The 16,942-nt window shown below is 40.4% G+C and overlaps 1 protein-coding gene across 1 annotated transcript; it reads left to right on the top strand.

Annotated features, from left to right (window-relative positions):
* The first annotated feature begins 555 nt into the window (after positions 1-555).
* On the top strand, positions 556-16,241 carry znf652 (zinc finger protein 652). Its single transcript, XM_026164319.2, has 6 exons — positions 556-876; positions 4,944-6,429; positions 9,410-9,557; positions 9,858-9,973; positions 12,546-12,690; positions 14,580-16,241. The coding sequence occupies exons 2-6, from the start codon at positions 5,422-5,424 to the stop codon at positions 15,197-15,199; spliced, it is 2,037 nt and encodes a 678-aa protein (XP_026020104.2). The 5' UTR covers positions 556-876; positions 4,944-5,421; the 3' UTR covers positions 15,200-16,241.
* The last annotated feature ends 701 nt before the right edge of the window (positions 16,242-16,942 follow it).

Here is a 16,942-nt window from a genome sequence, read left to right as displayed (position 1 = left end):
CATTTATTTTGTCTTGCTTTAAGAAAATAAAAGGTACACCATTTTAAAAAAAACTATATACTAAAAAAAGTGTTTCAAACTGGAAGGAATAGTATTTTTTTTAATTAAAGGGAAGATTTATTTTGTATTGACAAAAGTAAACTATGAAGATAATTTGATTCTTTAGAATGAGACATAGTTTCGACACTTTTTTTTTCTCCTGTGTTCTTTATATACATCCATGCATTTTTTTTTTAAATGTTTTAATATCGCAGAAATATGCAGTTCAGTCATTTTCCCGAGAGTCTTCATGGAAATAAACTGGAGGACTTGAGTCAATTAAAACAACTGTTACCCAAAAAAACCCCGAATTAAAATAGAAAAGATATTAAAGTTTAAGAGTCTGTGATAAAAACTGATTGCATTTATTGTAGTTTTAGAATTTTTCCTCTGGGAGGATTAAACGGCCATCGGGGTCTTCTCATTATGATTTCATCAATCAAGGATTTAAGCTCAGCACGTGCGCGCGCGCCGTGCCCTGTCTGCTTTGGAGGGGAGACGAAAAGAATCCAGACCAGACAAGCTGCCGCGCGCCCATCCAGACAGCGGCCTGGATGCCTGGGATGAGCGCGGGACCACGGTAGTACACGCGAGAGCTTGGCCGGGCCACGTAGCGGGGTTGAGGACACCGGTGCGCAGATATCTCCGCAGTCTATAGCGGACATAAACAAATAAGCGCCCACATTTTGCACACAAAGACCAGTGGCAGTGGCCCGTCTAAATGCATATCCGTGAATGAAAAGAGAGCGAGAGAGAGGGAGGGAGAAATGCGTGTGCAACCCTGAATCTGTGCAACTCTGATTGCACGAACGCAAGAAGAAGGTCGCCCTGACGGAGGTAAGCCAGCAAACCGACAACAAAATATCGCTGTTTTAGTTGATTTTAAGCACTTACATGTGTGACACGCATGACAGCTGTCGGAAACGGCAGCCGTGGTTCGCCGGTAGTGCGGGGCCGAAGCTACGGTGAGAGCAGTCTGCGAGCCCGGCTAGCGCTGACTTTATGACAGTGTCGAGTTGAGTGGGTTTACCAGTAGAGCAGTCTGGGTTTTGTTGAGAAAGCGGCATTTTTCATACTGCACCACAGCAAGAGAGAAACACTGATGACAAAGCATGACATCAGCTTTTCGTTTAGCTTCACGAGGGTCCAAAAACTGTCAGACTTTCCCTTCGGAGTGCAGCATCGAAATTAAATGTAACGTTAATGCTAAATATTGACGTTAACGCTAGCTTTGAGCTAACTAGCACCAACCTGGGCGGTTTATGATTTTTTTTTTTTTAAAGTGAAACTACTCTTTTGTTGGAAGCTACTGCCTGTCTGCAAACACCAGCCTTTAGATTGTAGTGCTTGTGTATTAGTATGACTGTTATCCAAATGAAGTGACCTTAACTGCACTAAAACATCTAATGGCTGCACCTTGAGCTAATGTAGCCAAGTTAGCTTGTCATGTGTGTGCAGGTTAGTACCTATGGACTACTGCTAGCTAGCTAAGTAGCCTAAGTTGGCCTGGCCTGCACAACGTTACTGTTCGTTGTACAATGTTGCCTTTTTGTTTTAACCCTTTCTTTGCTTCGAACACACTGCAGCGTTAACAGCAAGTCTTGTAGCTGAATACGCTGCATCCAACCCGACGAAAACAAATTCATATGCGCATGTGATTTACTTTGTTTTGATGCATATGAAGCCCTTTTTTATTATAGTCACGTTTCGGTGTGTTTTCACAGTCTAAATCAGTGTCAAAGTAAGTGCTAAAGGCTACCATGTTTTCTTTCCTTATCCATAATAGAGATATCCCAGAAGTAAACAGCTCAGCAGTGTCTCCTAAAAAGCTGGTGTGGAAGAGATGGAAGCTGACATATTCCTTGACCACTTCGTGTAGTGCCTCAAATGATATGTGCTATATCAAAAACCCTAGGTACTGCTCTCTGACCTCGATTATGGGTTTGAGGGCCAAATACCTACCGAGGCATGGAGCACCCCTGTAGTGCACCACACAGTGAGCTGGTTAAGGTCTTATGAGTTTGGACAGAGTCAAGAATGTGAACCTTCACAAGGTCCTCCACAAGCTGCAAAAGGGAAAGCTCATTAAAGTCTAGACTCAAGAGGGTGCATGGATTTGAGTAGCACTGCTGCATAGTACGAAGCAAACGTGACACATTTTGACTTCAAAGGTCTCCTCTGCTTAACTGTCAAAGTTTAGCCAAGTACTTGTCAGCATGTGTACTATTTAATGCTGATGGGTTTTAAGTGTTGTATGCTGCCGTTGCAGTTACACTCCCATCCTGTGTCATACAAATATCTTAAGCCACAGTAGCATCTATCCGGTATGTGACTGGCTTTGTGGCTTACATATGAAATGAGTTCTGGCTTCTCTGAAACGTGATTGAGGACAGCTATGAATTGGCCATTGCTGAAAAAACTTTGATTTCTCTGCAACTTTTGCTGAGCATTAGTAATTCTCTGGCTGACAGGTCATTTCAGTAATCCAGACATTCATTGATGCTCTTTTTCTTTTTTTTGCATCAGGGTACAAAGTTCATCTTTGAAAGCTGTTAAAGCTTCAATAGGCAGTCGCAAAACGATCTACATTTCTAAAAGTTTGACCTCCCTATCCTACAAGGTGAATGTGTAAACTAATTACTCGTGATATTGAGAAGTCTGCGCTCTGCTTGATTCCCACATCAAAGGACTGCATTATTTCACAGAGAGTGAAACCCCAAAATGACTCATCGTTGATAATGATAAGCAATAGAAGGGTTATACTCAACAAGGTTGTATAACCACACTGTTTATGTGCTTTTTTATTTTTATTTTAAAAATGATCTTTTTAATCAGTTTTATATTGGTATAGTAATAAATTGGCTGTGTTGTTGTGCAAGCATGCCTTTTTTTCAAACGAGAATGTAAACCAGCATAATTGCATGTTTAGGCGTGGGGGTTCTCTTGCAGTTTATATTGCTCTGTCATCTAGACACAGGATAATCTATTAGGCTTTGTGTCTAGGACTACCATGTGAGTTAAGTTGCTCTGTCAGTGCCGAGCTTGCCCTCCCCTTGTGGTCTTAATGCTCTCAGAGCTCCTGTCCAATTCTCAGAAAGGATCAGAGTCAGCCTACACAGGAAGGCAGGTGTGCCTTATATGTGCATACCCAAAGTCTACATAAATGGCTTACTTTTTTGCATGCAAAATGAGGTAGAACCAACTGATTAATCTCTGGCTTAAAAAATTGCTTTAGTTCATCTTATCTCTGCCTTCACTGCAACATGCTTATCTACAGAGGATCAAATTCACCAGATATACGCACCAAGTCTTGAGGTGAAAAGACAATCTTTGGGAAAACGACCAGTGAATTAGAAAGAAAATGTTAAATAAGATGGCTTTAGCTCACATTAAGTTTGGATCACCAAAGTTTCATAGCCTATTTTTAATTAATCTGGTTTTATTCAAGATTATTTTCAGCAGGTGCAGCTTCTGTTGCCAGGTAGGATTAAATCAGTGGTAGTAAATGTAAGACCCCACAAATTACACCAACAGTTTAACTGACAAATAATGATCTGGTTAAGCCTCAGAGAACTCATTATGATTAATATTTGATCACGGTAAAATAATTAGGCTTATGCCTTAATTACAAAGAGTGACCCATCGTTTCAGCTGCATTTCCCATTATTTGCACAGTAATGCTCCTTTTTCTGGCATTTACAGAAACTCTTTTCTAATGGTGACTTTAAATTAAACATCAGAACAAAGTAGAGTTCATGGGTGGAGTGGGGGTGTGTGTGAATGTGAAAGTACCTGTTAGCCTGTTTGTGATTTCTTTGTAGACGGTGGTGTGTCAGTTCTTGAAATTTAAGCATAAGATGTTTGTGAAGATTCTGAGGAGAGGATGTTTGCTGTCTCCTGGAAAGGAAATGTAATTTTTGTTTATTGCATGGGGGGAGGTTTTCTAGCGAGCAAACCGCCCTGGTGCACACTCAAAATGTTTTGTAGGGTGTAGGGTTGTTCGAGGTCAGCAACCTGTCATCCAGGGTCAGTTCCAGGATTACATTTACACCAAAGCCAACATCATACATAAGTAATACATTACTCTTTGATTCAATGTTTTTTGAGCTGTTACTTGCATGAGCACAGTGATAATACTGTTTGTTACAAGAAGTGCACTACTTCAGTTTCACTGAAAGGTTGACATACAGTTTCCTGTGGTTGTATTTGCAATACAAGCTCCTAAGCTGTGGTTACACTATACTCTCCAACAGTCAATGGGAGGTTTGTGCATGTGTGATGTTGAAGAAGATCTTGTGTTGTTTAATCAGTGTGCTTTAGAACTTGAATCTGGCTTTTGCTTTCTGAGAAGTATTTCTGTAAATGGTCTCTAACCACCACTGGAACACAGTTAGGACTGAGTGAGTACCAATTTATTTATTAAGTTTCAGATTGTTGGTAGTTTACAGTGATTGCATCTGTGTTTGTGCATAGACAACCGATGTTGTTTAACAAACAGGCTGTTTTCTGCTCTAGCATTGACATCGATCAGATCGTCTTTAAGAAGATATGTTACATATTTTCACTACTGAGAAGAAGTTGTGACTTGTTGCACTTTAGTTGATCTAAATATGTCCTTATTGCAAGCATGAATGTTGATGTGTCACTCTATAAAGCAAACTGTCTCTGCTTTATAATGAGGTGTTTCAGTTGTGGTTTAGAAATATTTAGACTGCTCATTTGTTGAAATTGAATTCACTCGCATTCATGTGTGAAAGCTGTGGTTTCCACTCCTACACACAACACTGAAACATTTGTGGCCAAGTGTGGCACTCACTGTTCAGAACTTGACAATATGGCTGTAGTTTCAGGTCACACGGAACACTCTCATCTATATTATTCTGTTTCTTTGTCTTATCTCATAGGTAATGCACAACAAATGGCTGTTCAAGCAAGACGCAGAGGTCCTTACAGCATTTCCGTTTTTGGTATTCAGCTCATCTTTACCTGCTCTGCTGTTTGAAGACTGGCGCTCTGCAGGGCAGCAGCCTGCAGCTCAACAACTGGAGGGGATCATTTTAAATGTTGAGAATCAACGTTAAGACTTTGGTTTTGCTTTCTGATTCTTAAGCACATGGTACAAAAGTTGGAACTGATTGTATGTCTATACAGCTGCAGTTCTTTGCTTGGACAGCATGGATGCTCTCTTTGAATCCGGTTGACTGTCTCTCACCTCATCCCCTCCTTCCTGTCTTTTCAGTAGAAGGAGGGTGGGGGATTAGTGTGGTGTCCCCTGCCTCTCCTTGTAGGATAGGCTAGTCTACCTAGTTACCACCGCTGTTACTCTTTTCCGTTGCCCTGTGCTCCTACTAACTGTACCCCCTCCATACCTTCTCCCTCTTCATGAAATCCTGTCAAAGCCTCAAGGAAGAGGTTTCCATCCCTAGTCTTGGCGGGATGTCACAGGAGGAAGGACGCAGGGCACCGGTGTCCCAGTCCTACTTTCACTCTCCTAACCCAGACCTGGACTTGACAGGAAAGATTTATAAGAGGGAGGTTGGTGGCAAGCCTTATTCTGTGTTAGTGGACAATAAAATGGCAGCCAAGACATCCATGGGAGATCAGAACATTGGTCAACACCAACATCAGCAGTATTTCAGAGAAGGGGGGGCTGGGCAGGAGGTGGGGATACAGGGGTCCCAGGCAGGCAATGATGGATCCTCTGATGATACTGAAGATGATGATGAAGATGAGGAGGAAGAAGAGGGTGAGGATGGTGAGGAGAGTTTCAAGCGTGAGCAAATCATTGTGGAGGTCAACCTGAACAACCAGACACTTCATGTATCCAAAGGGGACAATAAAACTGGAACCACAGTAGATGACTCTGAAAGAGCTGGAAGTGATGATGACGACGATGAAGAGGAGGAGGAAGAAGAGGAGGAGGAGGAAGATGAGAGCCCTGAGGAGGATGAGGAGGAAGATGAGGAGGAAGATGATGTTGAAAGTCAAAGAACGCGGTCAAAGAGAACCCGTCGAGGGTCTAGTAGTGCAGCTGCTTCCAGCCAGCCACGGAGGAAAAGTCTGCGAACAGCTCTGGGTGCTACCCCTGCTGGAATGACCACCAGAGGGCGACGGAAACGCACAGAGCCTCCAAAGAGCAAAGGCAGGTCAGCTAGGTCAGCTCCCTCCTCTTCTCCTACTGTACCATCAGGAGGGAAAGCAGAGGTGGAGGAGAAGGAGATGCTGGCATGTGAAAAATGTCCTCGAGTATTCAACACACGCTGGTACCTGGAGAAGCACATGAATGTTACACACAGACGAATGCAGATCTGTGACAAGTGCGGCAAGAAGTTTGTCTTGGAGAGTGAGCTAGCCTTGCACCAGCAGACTGATTGTGAGAAGAACATTCAGGTAATCCAAACCTTTATCTGATATTTGTGTAGTTACTCTTGTAAATGTTTTTCTGGAGAAAGAGGTTTAATATATTCTTACGTATAAAGATGTTTAGATAAATTAGAACAAGACTTTCCTCTAAGCCATGAGACTTGTGCACCTGTACTACAGCCTTATCTGATGCTCCAACCCCAGGCTCCTCTTTGACACCTGCGGACACAAATTCTTATGTATTAGTAATTATAATATTGTATTTTTCTGCATATATTTAAGTATATTTCTGGCAGGTTTCAGTTTATTTCTAAATTACATTTGAACTGAAATCAGTCATATTTAACTGATTAGAATTTGTAGTCATGTATTTAAAAAAAAAAAAAAAATAGGGGAAAAAAAAAATATATATCCATCCATCCACCCATCCAATGTAACTGTAGTATTAAGTCAGGATGCAGTTTTCTGCCACTAAAGGTGGCTGGTTGTTCAAGAAAGGAAAAAAAAAAAAGGCAAATGATATGTAGTTATGTTTTTTTACAGAATTAACTGTAAATCATTTAGTGGAAGTAATGACCAAAAAATGACTTGGCTTTAAAGTGAGTTATTGTGGTATGTGAAAGCAATCACTTTGTTTAAAACTTTTTAATGTGACCAAACTTGTTACCTGATGACTATGATACCCTCTTGGTTGATGTTGGCATTTATTTTGTTAGAAAATCTAAAGGCAACATTTGACACTTTAAAAAGTTCAATTTTCAAAGAGAAAACAGTGATTGCTAAAAGTTTCAGTAACTTGCTAGCAGCAGCAGATTCGGAGCTCTCTCAGCTCATTTATGTGGCAGTTTGAATGTAGCGGCAGCTGAGAACTGAAAGTGGGTTTTCAGCTGTTAGCTCACAGGAGAAGAGTGTGGCTTTTTAATAACTAAGGTGGCCAACAGTCATTTCACGGGGGATGCAGCTTTCAAGGTGCTTCATGCTAGTGATTTTATGCAGCCATTATACAACATTCATCACTCACTAATTAAAACAGATATCAGTTATGAAATATGCAGAAAGGTCAGTAAAAAGCACATATAACAAGAAATTTAATTTAGCTGAATTAGATATTCCTGAATTCCAGAAGTGTTCGACTTGTCACATTAGCCATGATATTAACCTTGAAATTCTGCAGTATTTCTGTAGCTTTCTTTCTTCTTTTGATATTCATTAAGTTTTGAAAAACGTCTAAAGTTGTCATGGACTGCTATATTAAAAATTCTACCTAGACAATGGTAATTAGAAGTTATTACCATGAAAGTAAAAGCACACAAAAAATGCCATAACATTTTATCTCCTGAAACATAACTTAAGCTGCGGTGTGCTTTGAATGTTTTGAGGGCCATATTGTTTTCAGCCACCACAACAATACAGCTGTAGGAGTTTGTGTTGAATTTACTTCATAAGCTATTGATAACAACATCGTCATGGTTTGTGGTAAAATAGCACAGAAGATTTCTGTCAAATATGCAATCTAAAAATACTAATTGTATTTTGTTTGAAAAGTCATGTGTGCATTACTGGTAATGCTTAAGCAATATTTTAGATACAGGACATCTGAAACTGACGTTATTTAGATCAGCCATCTATTATCAAAAATATTTCAGTGAAAGAAGGTGCATTGTGGTTTTACTTCTCTAAAATTGAAAAAGGCGACTCAGCATCTGAATCCCCAAGGGTTATACAGCTGTTTTTAGCAGCTTTATTTAGCCCTTGGTTTGTTCTGCTTGATTTGCATCTGCAGTTTAAAGAAAATGTTATTTGAGCAGCTTCCTCTGAGCCACCCGAAACAGTTTGAAACAATTACAGGGTATAAAGAAACCTGTTCTCACGTCATGGAGATATAATATGTGTAATTGTGCAACTGTTTCTTTTTTTCTGTTTCTTTTTTGTTTGTTTTCCCCCCTTATTTTTTGTCCTTGAAGCAACTCTCAAATGAGTAATTTCTGTGCATGTGTACTAACAATCTAATTTAAAAGGCTCTGAATTATGAAGTTCAGTTTTTCCACTTTCATGTTTTCTGTCAGCTTTTCTGATAATCAGAGAGAACAGTAGTTATATTACAATATAAAACAAAGGGAAATTAGGAATCTTTTAAACATGTCTATACAACCATTTGTACTATGGCAAAATGTGGATCTTTTTTGAGTAGGCTGACGTTAAAACACGAACATCTGTATATAAACACACTTGTGATGCTACCAGCAGTACCGGTGGCAGCTGTGAAAGAGCTCCAGGGTGAGATGTAAGAGTATGTGCACACAACTGGTTCCACAGTGTTTCATTTTATTATTTGATTGATTTTTGTTAACATGGAAAAAAGGAACGCGTTGTTGGAAATGATTCACATGATATCTTGGCAATCACATGCTAAAAGGCAGCTGGAAGAAACTGTATTTTTTTTAATTTTTATTTTATTTTATTTTTGGCCACTTTGTTTGTGTGGATACTTTTTCACAGTTCATCTGGTTGTTATCTTGTCACGCTGCAAGATATTTTATTTTAGGGAGACAACAGCCTAATCATAAAACTCATGCTAGACAGAAATTACTGCAACGCCCAGTTTGATGTTTGGTCATGGCCAAACATCAATGTATAGTACTTGTCTGCAACTGTCCAAGTACCACTGATTTATACTTTGAAATTAAAATGGTCTTTTGATCGGGTTGCATTATGTTCGATATGATTTAAGAAGGAAGTATTACTATTGAAGTTTTTTGTTGTTGTTGTTGTTGTTGTTTTTTAAATCAAGAGTAATGATTTAGTTATGATGATTTGGCCGCTTCCGTTTTTACTTTGATGGTAGGATTTAGAGGGATTTCAGCAAGATAAACCCTTGCTGACTTTTTTTGCCCAGCAGAGGGCGCTGGAGTATAATAAAAGAATTCTGGCTGATCAAAACAAAATGCTTAAAATTAATATTTTTTTTGTCTTCTCTTTATACATTTTTGTTGTTATTGTTCTTCAGTGTGTTTCCTGCAGCAAGTCTTTTAAGAAGCTCTGGTCATTGCATGAGCACATCAAAATTGTGCATGGCTATGCAGAAAAGAAGTTCTCATGTGAAATCTGTGAGAAAAAATTCTACACTATGGCTCACGTCCGAAAGCACATGGTTGGTAAGTTGTGGCTGCTGTCTGTTACTGTGATATCTAGAAGTGTGAGACACCACATGGCTTTCAATTAAATAATATTCACCTGTACAAGATCCATTTTTTTTCTTATAGATACTCAGCATAGTGTCTTTAGTGACAACATGCTGCCTTTTCTTTTTAAATATTGTGAAATGTAAATTCTTTTGTATGATCATGTCTCATCATAGCATTTATTCAAGCAATACCAATTTAGTTAAAACTTTAATTTGATTAGTTTGTTATGATTTAGCCATGTCACTTGCATTTTTTTTCTCTTAAATCCAGCTCATACGAAGGACATGCCATTCACCTGTGAAACGTGTGGGAAGTCATTTAAGCGCAGTATGTCTTTGAAAGTTCACTCACTCCAGCACTCTGGAGAGAAGCCCTTTCGTTGTGAGGTAAGATGTCTAACAATAGACTTCAAACAGTGACCGAATCAGTATTTCCCCTACATAAACCATCCAAGTATATTTGGGTGTTATTATTTTTTGTTTGTTTGAGAGAACAATGCATCCACAGTCAGTTTACTTGTGGACAATCCTTTGACCTATATATATAAACTTCAGGGTCTGGGCTTTTCCATCTCCTGTTTTCCTCCAGTCTCCTGTTGTGGACTACAGCTTATGGCTGTTGTCCTCCCACTCTGGAGATCCTGTGAGCTGAAGGGCTGTTGCAACCAGAACCTGTTTAGGGTGGAGAACAGATTCATGTGCCACTATAGCAAACTCATGGAGGCCTCAGAGGAGTATGGCTGCAGATGGTAGACCAGCAGTTCATCTGCATAATAAGAGACTTAGATGCAGCATTTCTAAGTTATTTATTTGTAGCACATAAAACTTAAAGGGTATTATTTGCTCATTGACTTATTTATTCACTTAATCCAGTGCTTTTGTGTCCCAGTCCCCACCACAACTAAAGTTTAAAACTGTGGTAAAACTTAAGAGGAAATAGATTATTGCTAATCCATGTATCTAGAGGATTTATGTACCTTAGGCACAGATTTCGTTGGTTGGCCTTCTTTGAGTTCCTACTTGTTATGGGGAAAAAAAAAAATGTAAATCACATCGGGGCGATCATGGCTCAAGAGTTGGGAGTTCGCCTTGTAATCGGAAGGTTGCCGGTTCGAGCCCCGGCTCCTCGGTCGTTGTGTCCTTGGGCAAGACACTTCACCCGTTGCCTACTGGTGGCGTCAGAGGGCCCGGTGGCGCCAGTGTCCGGCAGCCTCGCCTCTGTCAGTGCGCCCCAGGGTGGCTGTGGCTACAATGTAGCTTGCCATCACCAGTGTGTGAATGTGTGTGTGAATGGGTGGATGACAGGTTGTGTAAAGCGCTTTGGGGTCATTAGGGACTAGAAAAGCGCTATACAAATACAGGCCATTTTATTTTTACAATTTCACAGGGTTTTGTTGCAGTTGAAATATTTGCGTTAAAGATCATTTACATAACATGGAGGGCATATAATAGTGGTGGTTTAATTTACATACTGTCTTCAAATACCCTTGAACAAATAAAATTATATAAGGATGAAAGTGCAGTGGCTTTAGAAATTTTTATACAAGCAAACATTTAAATTTCACCACCCCCCTTCTTATTTATTTTTGGTGTGAATTTTACTGTGGATTTTATTTATTTTAATTCAATTATATGTTTTAAACTAGTTTGATCACTTGAATGGAGTGACAGAATTTTTTTTTGTGTGCTGTAAAAGCAGACTTACACCAGTAAGTTTCAGCTGGGAGACATCTGTGTCCTGTGGTTTGTGAATAACCTAAAATAGTCAGTGTCTTCCAGATGTTGACTGTGCACTGTGTGTTTTGCATTCAGTGGACAATGTTCTACAGAGGAGCTGAAGCCAGACCATGTCAAATATTAGAAAACCACACAGGAACACAGTTCACCTATTAACTGAAGCGTTAAATAGCTGAAGGAATAAATGTTCAATGTATGCATGTGACGTCTGTGAGAGAAGCGTTTTGTTATGTTGTGTGACGTGATCGTTGCTTTGTTTTGTTTTCCCTGTTCAGCTGGGTTGGGTACAGTTGAAACAGTGTTTTACTTCAGCCAAAGACCTTTACATTCCCCAACTGTTTAAATGGGGGTCAAACCAGAACTATGTATGGAGGTGGAGTTACTCTAATCAGATGTTTGAGGTCGTCATCAAATATTCAACTTTATCCTTAATAAGTATATAGGCTGTTTATAGAAGCAGCTTTTCTTTTTCTTTCTTTTCTTCCCTTACTGACATTTATTTGGTCAGGTGGTGCCACATTAAGATTATGAATACTTCACTTCAAGAAAACCCTGACCAGGAAAGAAAACAGATTGCAAATACAGTGTTGCTCCATGCACCAAAATAACCTGAGCAGTGGTGCTGGATTGTGGAACTAACTGCGTTTCTTAAGCGTGATGCGTCATAAAGCAGTCCCTACACAGCAGTGTACACATAACTCTAAATAATGCCACACAACAGTTATATTTAACAACAACAACAGTTATGAAAATGTTAAATAATAACATTGACATTTTCACAAAATTATCATTTGGGACAAAACAAGGAAGCAGCCAAAAGCAATAAGTGATTTATTGTCAGAGCTGAAGCAGCTTTTGTCACATCAAAAGCTGTTTTATGATTGAACAATGTTACAGTTCTGTCTTAAACCCTTACTGATTTACTTGGGTTACGGTTGTCAAAATAAACATTTCACTTCTAAACTATTTTCACATTAGAAAATGCAGAAAGAGTAGCGCATGATAAATGTTTTATCTAAATCAGATTGTCAATTACTGTGTGTCAGCAAGTGTGCTTTTTTTGTGTGTGTGTGTGTGTGTGTGTGTGTGTGTGTGTGTGTGTGTGCATGCTGTTGTACTGACTGTGTGTGTGTGTGTGTGTGTGTGTGTGTGTGTGTGTGTGTGTGTGTGTGGACGTGTGTGTGGACATGTTATCTGAACGCATCTGTTGTTTCTGCTGTAGAACTGTGATGAACGGTTCCAATACAAGTACCAGCTGCGCTCCCACATGAGCATTCACATCGGACACAAGCAGTTCATGTGCCAGTGGTGTGGCAAAGACTTCAACATGAAACAGTACTTTGATGAGCACATGAAGACACACACAGGTGAGAAACAAGTGTGGGTCTTTTAAGTTCCATAAGTGTTCTGGGAAAATCACACATGCCAATCAGGCCAGTGTCCTTTGGGATAATCCATATGGCTGAAACCTATGGACTTTCTGCAAAAATATGAGTGTCAGTATTAACCTGCTTTTTAAATGCAGGAAACCAATTCTAGTTTCAGAGCCCTTTTTAAGTGGTGAGGCATTTCTATGAAATCAGGAAGCTTTATAGAAAACTCATCACTTTGTTTGTAGAAACTGAACGAGGCTGCACTCAAATATAGTACCCTAGTTGTAGTTTCTCCACAGCAGGAGATTCCAGTTTCAAATAATGTAATGTCTCCACTGTGGATTCTTCAGTAAATAATGTCACTAACTGGTTACACACAACCCTCAAGTCTGATATATGTAAACAGTATTTTTTTTTTTTTGGCATTGATCATAATCTATATAAAAATAAAACTCCCTTTTTTTTCTTTTTTTTTTAATTTACATTTCTTTTTCTGCAGTCAACTAAAACAAAGAAATGACTACTCAGCAGATACTTGCTACTTTAGTCGACAAATGTCTTGCCCTTTTGTTTTCCATGTTTGCATAGTTTCCTCCCAGCTTCTATTTAAATGCAGTCGTGCAGAAGCAAATTACAAAGACCAAGTTGGCCCAGCTGTTGAGGGGAAAATTACATTTCATACAGACCAGTTGTTTCCTAAATCTTTTTTGTCCTTTGCTTGACGGTTACAGCACTTTGTACTCTTATTGAAATATAACAAAAGTCTCAAATGACTATAGATTTATTTTACTTTATAAATCTAAAGTTTATCAAGCATTTACCATCCTTCATTGGCCTGCTTTACCAGCCACCCAGTCACCATACTCATCCTAAAAAAAGAATCAGATGGGGAGTTGCCAACAGGAACATTATAGTGGTAAGAGCAGGAGACTTTGCCCAGAATTTTTAATGAGAGGGATGTTCACATCAAAGAGGAGCCTTGCATATACTGTGGCTTATAATGACTACCCAAACACATGCTGTATTACACCCCTTTGATTTTCTGTCTCTGCTGCATTGCTATTTCTAAGACCACTGCTAAGCAGTGATGCTTGTATGTCCTTCACTGTTTTTCACCAGCCGTGCCTGTCGTGGGTGGACACACTGCACTCCATAGGCTCTCACAGTTCTATTTGTGATGTGTAATTATGCTACCCTCTCCTCTCCCTGCTGCTACCAACCAATTTAACCTCATCCAGGAGGAGACACACCCAGTCATGCTCTGTAATAGGAAGCATACACTTTCAACACCCAAAGTTTGGTTCACTGCATACAGATTTTTTTTTCCATGTGAATTCTCATGAGTGAATGTAAGGTAACAGTTACAGAAGACTAGCACATTAACTGTCACCTTTTGATATTCATTTAGTGTGGAGGAGCTTCACACATAACATGCAAGAATAAGGCATTTAGAGAGCCCTTCAGCAGCCTGTTAATAGATGGCTGTGTGGGTGGTAGCAGGCACATTCAGTGGCTCCATGGAGGGAGGTTAATGAGAGCGACAATCCAACGGAGCTGCTGTTGTTCACTTTCACATCTCCTCTGCTCAAAGTGTGAATTGTAATAGCTTCCTGCGGAGTGGGTGGGTTGACAGCAAAAACTTATTTACATATTTAAAAGAGAACTGTTGCTCTCTGCAGAGGGAAATGGTTAAAGGGGAGGGGGGAGGACAGTTAACTTTGTTGAATATTTAACACTTTCTAACCCTCACTTTTGACACCGAATGATTTTATTGTAATGCATTTTTTCCCCCTGTGCTCCATTCTTCTTGTTAATTGCTAAAAACTGTTCTTTTTTTTTTTTTTTCTCATTCAGTGTTGTTGTTTTTTTATGAATCTATGCAGGGGAGAAGCCTTTCATTTGTGAGATCTGTGGGAAGAGCTTCACCAGCCGACCCAACATGAAACGCCACCGCCGCACCCACACAGGCGAGAAGCCCTATCCCTGCGAGGTGTGCGGCCAACGCTTCCGCTTCTCCAACATGCTCAAAGCACACAAAGAGAAGTGTTTCCGGGTCACCAGCCCCGTTGTTCTGCAGACTAGCGGCCCACCTGTGCCTGTCCGGATCTTTTCCAACACCTTCTCATCTTCCTCAACCTCTGGCCCTGGGCCCTCAACTGCCACCCTGGCCACCACCTCAGCAACCATGGGCCTCAACCCAACAGGAGGGTCTATTCCTCCTCAAGGCACTGTGGGGCACACATTTTCCCATGTGCCACTCCACTCAGCGCCCTCTCACCATCATCCCCACCCCTCATCAACCCAGCAGCACCTCTCAAGCACACCCCAACATGCCCAACCTCACCCCCACCACCACCTAGCAGTGCCCCCTGTCTCCCACCTCCCCCCACCTCCAGCTCTTTTTAAGAGTGAGCCCCTAAACCACTGTGGGCACGAAGACAGCAGCTACCTGCACCACATGGCCCCTCCCGATAAGGGCCCCGGAGCCCCGCAGCACCACTGAACTGTGCTGCTGGTCTGTAGGCCAGCACCAAACCGCGCCTTGTTCCACGTCTTCTCATAGTCCTGCCTCAGTTTTTTAGTTTCAAGGCCCCCAAAGCCATGTCTACAGAGAAGGCGTAGCGTGACCAGCACCATTACTCAGTATGTGTCTACACAGGAGACTTCAGGCACTGAAATCAAATGTGTGTTTTATAAGTGCTCAGAGTCCAATAAACAGCACTGTAATTATGTGCTTTTGTTTAAAACATTTGTGTATATAGTGCAAGTAAAACACAATGCATTACACAGTTGTGCTAACTGTTATGAGTACTTATCTTTTTCCTATTAGAAAAGGATGAGATGGATCGTGAAAAATGTGGTTGAAGCTCTTTCTGTGTGGACATAAAGCAAAGGTGCTCCTGTCGAACAGATTCATGTAACTCAAACTAAACTTTACACACCCCTGTGTGTTCTGAAGATACAGACTTATGTACCCTCAGTGTACACATCATGTAACACCTCTACTTTAATATCCTGCTCAACTGACAAATATTTTCTTCAACAATTTCTTCTACAGAAAACAATTTTAGTGCAAGTTCTCAGTCTGTACATTATTTTCATCAAAAGCTGCTGATGGAAGTCGTCTCATGTATTACCTGGGCTTCACTGATCAAAAGATCAGTGTCACTGATTTCTCCTTATGTCAACTTGACCATAGGGTTGCACATTGGTCAGGGCTTGAGCTTTCTGTGCAGGTCCTCCCCATAGCAATACTGCACCTGTCCTCCTAGTTGTACTGCAGAGCCTTGGGGCCCCACAGAAACGTTTAATGAATGTTGTAACTGGTTCTACCTGAGCCTTTCTCTGTCTTAAGGTCAAGTCCTGGCCTTTCTGTCAGAGGGGCAACAGAAGTTGTGCAAGATGCAGTGCCATAGGTTACAGTAAGGAAGGGGGGAGGAACTTTGTAAAAGGACATTTGGTCAAAAGATTTTGTAAGTGGTTAATTGAATCTGGACTTAGTCTGAGATTCATTACATGATAAAATGGTGCTTTCCATTCCAGTACATGAAATGTTTCTTTTGTTTTTGCTTTTTTCTTAATTTTCAGAAGTATGAACTACATAATAGCATTGTATTGTGTCATACAGAACATGTCTTGCCAGTTGAGCTTTTCTACTGCGCATCCAAGGTTTGACTAGATATTTTGCGATCAAGACAACTCTAGTTATGCAGGACATTGCCTAGGCGCGCACACACTCACTCCTCACACTTTTTCAAGCACACGCATACACACAAAAGACCACATGGTCACTGATTTATTTACTTTAATCAGTGCTGCCTCAGCTTTCAATACTGTTGGCCAACAGAAGCTTTTAGATAACGGATGACTGTCGAGTACTGCCACTGTGAGGGGCCAACCACGTGGCCCCATCAGGATATATCCCACCTCCCTTCGCTGCTGTCGATGATACGGGTTATCATGTTAAAGGTCAATTGACACACACACAGTATACACAACTGGGACCTTTACTCATCAAAGTTCTTAATGGGAAATTATGCATATTCCTCTCAGCCTATATTCCACGGTTTGGTGTGGGGTGGTGTTACTTTTTTATTTTCTTTTGTACTTTGATCGTACTGACATACTTTGATCCACACAGGCAAATGCATGTCTAAAGTTGCTGAAAGTTGCCTACGCAGAATGATGGCCGATAACTCATATGTATGTTTTTTTTGTTTTTGTTTTTTATTTTTGTTTGGGTTTT

This window comes from Astatotilapia calliptera, chromosome 4 (assembly GCF_964374335.1).
Source record: "Astatotilapia calliptera chromosome 4, fAstCal68.1, whole genome shotgun sequence".
In the NCBI taxonomy this organism is placed as follows: domain Eukaryota; kingdom Metazoa; phylum Chordata; class Actinopteri; order Cichliformes; family Cichlidae; genus Astatotilapia; species Astatotilapia calliptera.
This window is presented reverse-complemented; position numbering and strand designations above follow the sequence as displayed.

Bases quoted from the DNA above. Each gene is read 5' to 3' on its own strand.
- znf652 (XM_026164319.2), top strand. From the start codon at position 5,422: ATGAAATCCTGTCAAAGCCTCAAGGAAGAGGTTTCCATCCCTAGTCTT. The intron at 6,430-9,409 runs GTAATCCAAACC...ATTGTTCTTCAG, and splicing joins ATTGTGAGAAGAACATTCAG to TGTGTTTCCTGCAGCAAGTC. The intron at 12,691-14,579 runs GTGAGAAACAAG...GAATCTATGCAG, and splicing joins GCACATGAAGACACACACAG to GGGAGAAGCCTTTCATTTGT.